Consider the following 6,946-nt stretch of genomic DNA (forward strand, 5'->3'; position numbering starts at 1 on the left):
GAGTCAGACACGACTGAAGCGACTTAGCTTAATATCAATCTACCGAATCCCAAGATTATAGCTATAACAATAGAATGTGAAACAAATCACAGAATGAATGACAACTGCAGTACTTACATCAGTGAATACTTAATATGGATCAGTTTAAATGTAATAATCAGCATATAAATGATATGAAATATATTTGTAAAATGTTACATTGATGGACTCAGTTCAGTTCAGTTCAGTTGCTCAGTCGTGTCTGACTCTTTGCAACCCCATGAACTGCAGCATGCCAGGCCTCCCTGTCCATCACCAACGAGTGGAGTTTACTCAAATCCATGTCCATTGAATTGGTTATGCCATCAAACCATCGCATCCTCTGTCGTCCCCTTCTCCTCCTGCCCTCAATCTTTCCCAGCATCAGGGTCTTTCCAAATGACTCAGCTTTTCCCATCATGTGGCCAAAGTATTGGAATTTCAGCTTCAGCATCAGTCCTTCCAATGAATATTCAAGGTTGATTTCCTTTAGGATGGACTGGTTGGATCTCCTTGCAGTCCAAGGGGCTCTCAAGAGTCTTCTCCAACACCACAGTTCAAAAGCATCAACTCTTTAGCGCTCAGCTTTCTTAATAGTACAACTCTCACATACATGCATGACTACTGGAAAAACCATAGCCTTGACTAGACAGACCTTTGTTGACAAAGTAATGTCTCTGCTTTTTAATATGCTGTCTAGGTTGGTCATAACTTTCCTTCCAAGGAGTAAGTGTCTTTTAATTTCATGCTGCAATCACCATCTGCAGTGATTTTGGAGACCAGAAAAATAAAGTCAGCCACTGATTCCATTGTTTCCCCATCTATTTGCCATGAAGTGATGATGGGACCTTTTACCATGATCTTTGTTTTCTGAATGTTGAGATTTAAGGCAACTTTTTCACTCTCCTCTTTCACTTTCATCAAGAGGCTCTTTAGTTCTTCTTCACTTTCTGCCATAAGGGTGGTGTCATCTGCATATCTGAGGTTCTTGATATTTCTCCCGGCAATCTTGATGTCAGCTTGTGCTTCTTCCAGCCAGCGATTCTCATGATATACTCTGCATATAAGTTAAATAAGCAGGGTGACAATACACAGCCTTGATGTACTCCTTTTCTTATTTGGAACCAGTCTGTTCCATGTTCTGTTCTAACTGTTGCTTCCTGATCTGCATACAGGTTTCTCAAGAGGCAGGTCAGTTGGTCTGCTATTCCCATCTCTTTCAGAATTTTCCACAGTTTATTGTGATCCACACAGTCAAAGGCTTTGGCATAGTCAGTAAAGCAGAAATAGATGTTTTTCTGGAAGTCTCTTACTTTTCGCAAGATCCAGCAGATGTCAGCAATTTGATCTCTGGTTCCTCTGCCTTTTCTAGCACCAGCTTAAACATCTGGAAGTTCACTGTTCACGTATTTTTGACTCCTGGCTTTGAGAATTTGGGGCATTACTTTACTAGCGTCTGAGACGAGTGCAATTGTGTGGTAGTTTGAGCATTTTTTGGCATTGCCTTTCTTTGGGATTGAAATGAAAACTGACCTTTTCCACTCCTGTGGCCACTGTTGAGGTTTCCAAATTTGCTGGCATATTTAGTGCAGCACTTTCACAGCATCATCTTTCAGGATTTGAAATAGCTTAACTGGAATTCCATGACCTCCACTAGCTTTGTTCGTAGTGATGCTTTCTAAGACCCACTTGACTTCACATTCCAGGATGTCTGGTTCTAGGTGAATGATCACACCATTATGATTATCTGGCTCATGAAGATCTTTTTTGTACAATTCTTCTGTGTATTCTTGCTCCTTTTTCTTAATATCTTCTGCTTCTGTTAGGTCCATACCATTTCTGTCCTTTATTGAGCCCATCTTTGCATGAAATGTTCCCTTGGTATCTGTAATTTTCTTGAAGAGATCTCTAGTCTTTCCGTTTCTATTGTTTTCCTCTATCTCTTTGCATTGATGGCTGAGGAAGGCTTTGTTATCTCTCTTGCTATTATTTGGAACTCTGCATTCAAATGGGTATATCTTTCTTTTTCTCCTTTGCTTTTCATTTCTCTTCTTTTCACAGCTATTTGTAAGGCCTCCTCTGACAGCCATTTTGCTTTTTTGTATGTCTTTTTCTTTGGGATCGTCTTAATCCCTGTCTCCTGTATGATGTCATGAACTTCTTTTCATAGTTCATCAGGCCCTCTGTCTATCAGATCTAGTCCCTTAAATCTATTTGTTACTTCCACTGTATAGTCATAAGGGATTTGATTTAGGTCATACCTGAATGGTCTAGTGGTTTTCCCACTTTCTTCAATTTAAGTCTGAATTTGGCAATAAGGAGTTTATGATCTGAGCCACAGTCAGCTCCCAGTCTTATTTTTGTTGGACTAGTAATGTTTTATTCTAGGTTACACAAACGTTAGTAACTGAAATGGAGCATTTTCTTCTCTAGTTACTTAGCATCAAGATATCAACATTTAAGTTCTTTGCAGCTTTATCCAGTACTAAAAATACACTATGGTTATAAACCAACTTCTCTGAACAATTTTTTTATTGCCTCTTTTACATCTTTATTCCTTAAACTGTAGATGATAGGATTCAGCATGGGAATGATAATGGTGTAAAATGTTGACACGATCATGTCATGGTTTGAGTCATAGCTGGAAGTTGGTCTCATATATGTGAAGAGGATGGTTCCATGATAAATAGTCACTCCAGTTAGATGAGACCACAAGTAGAAAAGACTTTCCTTCTCCCTTCAGCGGAATGCATCCTCAGAATGGCCAACAGAATGAAGCTATAGGAGATCAGGACAATCAGGACAGTGACTATCTCAATGGAGCCCACAAGGTAGAAGAGCAGAAGCTGGTTTGTGTGAGTGTCAGAGCAAGAAATAGCGAGGAGGGGAGGGATGTCACAGAAGACATGTCTGATTTCATTGGAGGCACAGAAGGAGAGGCTGAAAGTAGCCACTGTGTGTACAGTAGCATGCACGATGCCACCAACATAGGAAGCAATGATGAGTGGCACGTAGAGTCTGGGAGCCATGCTGGCTGAATACAGGAGGGTGTCGTAGATGGCCATGTAGCGATCATATGCCATTGCAGCCAGAAGAAAGCATTCTGTGGTCCCAAAAGTAACAAAGAGAAGCATTTGTGCTGCACATCCAAGATATGATATGGTTTTATTCTCTGACAGGAAATTAATCAACATTTTTGGAGTGACCACTGAAGAATAGCAGGCATCCAGGAATGACAAGACACTCAGAAAAGAGTACATTGGGTTTTGGATCCAATAATCCACAATGACCAACATAACCAGTCCCAAATTTCCTACCAGTGTAAAAAGATAGGTTGCCAGAAAAAGTAAAAATAGGTAGACTTGCACCTCTAAATCATCCATAAAGCCCATCAGTATAAACATGTTTACTTCAGTCACATTTTTCATCTGGATCTGGTATGAATCTAAATCTGATGAGAGCTGTACCCTTTTAGTTTATCTCTATAGATAAGGCAGTATTTTGTGAAAATAGAATCCACCCAACTATATCTTCCTATTTGTTTCTTATCAGGATCTAATGATTTCCTTTGTAGTCATGGAATGATCAGTGATGAAGATGTTGGATTCAAATGAATGCATTTTGCTGTTAATAAAAGAAGTTATTACATTCAATTGTTGACTAGATTCATCATGTTAAAATACCATGTCAATTTAAGTGATTTATTTTCCAGTTTATTTTTTGTTATATTCTTTACCATCTGTTTTCATACTACATAGCTTTAAAATCAACAAATATGAATAACCATAGGACTATTACAACTATGCAATATTATAGTGGAAAGTACACAATTAATACTAGCTTTGCTATAAGGTGCATGAAGTATCTTTTTATGTTCACAACTGTAAAAATGGAAGTAATCAAACATTACAAGATTGAGTTTGATTTAAATAAGAAAACAATATAAAATTATGTAATATGAAATGTTTCCAGATAAGTAAGAAATGGCATAAATGAAACCTATATTTCAACTTTTTGTGCAGAGCTGTTTGTTTAAACAAAATCATTTTATATCCATTTATCTGGCAGTTATATTGTCCCATTAATTTCCATTCAAGAACAATGATACACTGAACAGCAGACAGTATTTTGGAGAATATGTACCCATTTTGCAAAGAATAAGAATATGAATATTAATTTTTTTCTAAAAATAGGTGTCATTAAGGTGATCATGTTGGCCTCTGCAGCTTATCATACTGTTTTAGTTCAGTCACTCAGTCATGTCCGACTCTTTGCGACCCCATGAATCGCAGCACGCCAGGCCTCCCTGTCCATCCCCAACTCCCGGAGTTCACTCAGACTCACGTCCATCGAGTCAGTGATGCCATCCAGCCATCTCATCCTCTGTCGTCCCTTTCTCCTCCTGCCCCCAATCCCTGCAAGCATCAGAGTCTTTTTCAATGAGTCAACTCTTCGCATGAGGTGGCCAAAGTACTGGAGTTTCAGCTTTAGCATCATTCCTTCCAAAGAAATCCCAGGGCTGATCTCCTTCAGAATGGACTGGTTGGCTCTCCTTGCAGTCCAAGGGACTCTCAAGTGTCTTCTCCAATACCACAGTTCAAAAGCATCAATTCTTTGGTGCTAAGCCTTCTTCACAGTCCAACTCTCACATCCATACATGACCACAGGAAAAACCATAGCCTTGACTAGATGGACCTTTGTTGGCAAAGTAATGTCTCTGCTTTTGGAATATGCTATCTAGGTTGCTCATCTAGGTTTCTTCCAAGGAGTAAGTGTCTTTTAATTTCATGGCCCCCAAAATAAAATCTGACAGTTTACACTGTTTCCCCATCTATTTCTCATGAAGTGATGTGACCGAATGCTATGATTTTCCTTTTCTGAATGTTGAGCTTTAAGCCAACTTTTTCAGTCTCCACTTTTACTTTCATCAAGAGGCTTTTGAGTTCCTCTTCACTTTCTGCCAAAAGGGTGGTGTCATCTGCATATCTGAGGTTATTAATATTTCTCCTGGCAATCTTGATTCCAGCTTGTGTTTCTTCCAGTCCAGCATTTCTCATGATGTACTCTGCATATAAGTTAAATAAGCCAGGTGACAATATACAGCCTTGATGTACTCTTTTTCCTATTTGGAACCAGTCTGTTGTTCCATGTCCAGTTCTAACTTGCTTCCTGACCTGCATACACATTTCTCAAGAGGCAGTTCAGGTGGTCTGGTATTCCCATCTCTTTCAGAATTTTCCACAGTTTATTGTGATCCACACAGTCAAAGGCTTTGGCACAGTCAATAAAGCAGAAATAGATGTATTTTTGGAACTCTCTTGCTTTTTCCATGATCCAGTGGATTTTGGCAATTTGATCTCTGGTTCCTCTGTCTTTTCTAAAACCAGGTTGAACATCAGGAAGTTCATGGTTCACATATTGCTGAAGGCTGGCTTGGAGAATTTTGAGCATTACTTTACTAGCGTGTGAGATGAGTGCAATTGTGTGGTAGTTTGAGCATTCTTTGGGATTGGAATGAAAACTGACCTTTTCCAGTCCTGTGGCCACTGCTGAGTTTTCCAAATTTGCTGGCATATTGAGTGCAGCAGTTTCACAGCATCATCCTTCAGGATTTGGAATAGCTCAACTGGAATTCTATCACCCCCACTAGCTTTGTTCATAGTGATGCTTTATAAGGCCCACTTGACTTCACACTCCAGGATGTCTGGCTCTAGGTCAGTGATCACACCATCGTGATTATCTGGGTTGTGAAGATCTTTTTTGTACAGTTCTGTGTATTCTTGCCATCTCTTCTTAATATCTTCTGCTTTTCTTATGTCCATACCATTGCTGTCCTTTATCAAGCCCATCTTTGCATGAAATGTTCCTTTGGTATCTCTGATTTTCTTGAAGAGATCCCTAGTCTTTCCCATTCTGTTGTTTTCCTCTATTTCTTTGCATTGATTGCTGAAGAAGGCTTTCTTATCTCTTCACACACGTATAAATGCTTGTACGTAAAAGGCATGTTGATTGATACAACACAAACACACACAGGCATGTGTGTATGTAACTTTTCTTTAGCATATTATGTATTCTTTTCTTCTTTCATCTTGATATAACTAGAATGTATAGTCCCCAATATTCACAACGTTATTAACATTATATCTGACTAGCTTAATTAAATTCCAGCTAATCAATACCAAAACCGTAGTTCATATGGTTCCATATCATGGAGTCATTGGTATCTGAATTCATTTCAAAGCATTCTGATCTACCCTTACATTTATTCATTGGCAGCTATCTAATCCCAGTCTGTGGTTTGGGGACCATGGATAACATGTTCAAATTCCTGGTGTTAACTACCGTGCTGATTTGTAAGGATGCATTTCTTCCATTTTTGTTATTTCATTCAGAGCTTGAGTGCTAAACAAATCTTTTAATTTCTCACAGAAAATAAAGTCCAGGCATTGACATCTATCAAGATCACACATTAAAAAAAGACAAACACAATTCAGAGACTAGTGTATAACTGGCCTGTGTATTCGGTTCTTTCCACAGCTGAGCCCCAATCCACCTTTATGGATTTGATTACAGGTCTGGTGCTGACTCAGATTTTAGCTCTCTGTTCCTTGGACCCTTTCAACTCTGATATGCCCCTGCAGAAACCCCCACTCCTCATGCTCAGGCCCAAGAACCTCATTACAGAAGGGTCCCTCCTACATGCATGTTTAAGCCCTGTTTCCAATAGACCTCATTTTCATTGCAAAGACATGTGTCCTTCAGAGATAACTTGAAGATGTACTGTTCCCTTTCCTGCTTTCGCCCATTTGTATTTATTAACTTTTAATTACAATTTGCAAAAACTCATTTTCTTCTTAAAGGAACATCCTTATTTTTAAATCCAAGACAATTTTCGAAGATTCAAGGTCCAACCTAATGATACTTTTGT

General features: G+C 38.9%; 1 protein-coding gene across 1 annotated transcript; it reads right to left on the reverse strand.

Moving 5' to 3' along the window:
- Positions 1–2,520: 2,520 nt before the first annotated feature.
- LOC147358643 (olfactory receptor 5T3-like) lies at positions 2,521–6,392 on the reverse strand. The gene is made up of 3 exons (XM_086338201.1): positions 6,361–6,392; positions 2,810–3,486; positions 2,521–2,615 (listed from the first exon to the last, which is right to left on the reverse strand). The coding sequence occupies exons 1-3, from the start codon at positions 6,390–6,392 to the stop codon at positions 2,521–2,523; spliced, it is 804 nt and encodes a 267-aa protein (XP_086194327.1).
- Between the last annotated feature and the right edge of the window lie 554 nt (positions 6,393–6,946).

Source organism: Bos grunniens, chromosome 15 (genome assembly GCF_055505025.1).
Source record: "Bos grunniens cultivar Pamir isolate PY7600 chromosome 15, Bosgru_T2T1.0, whole genome shotgun sequence".
Taxonomy (NCBI): Eukaryota; Metazoa; Chordata; class Mammalia; order Artiodactyla; family Bovidae; genus Bos; species Bos grunniens.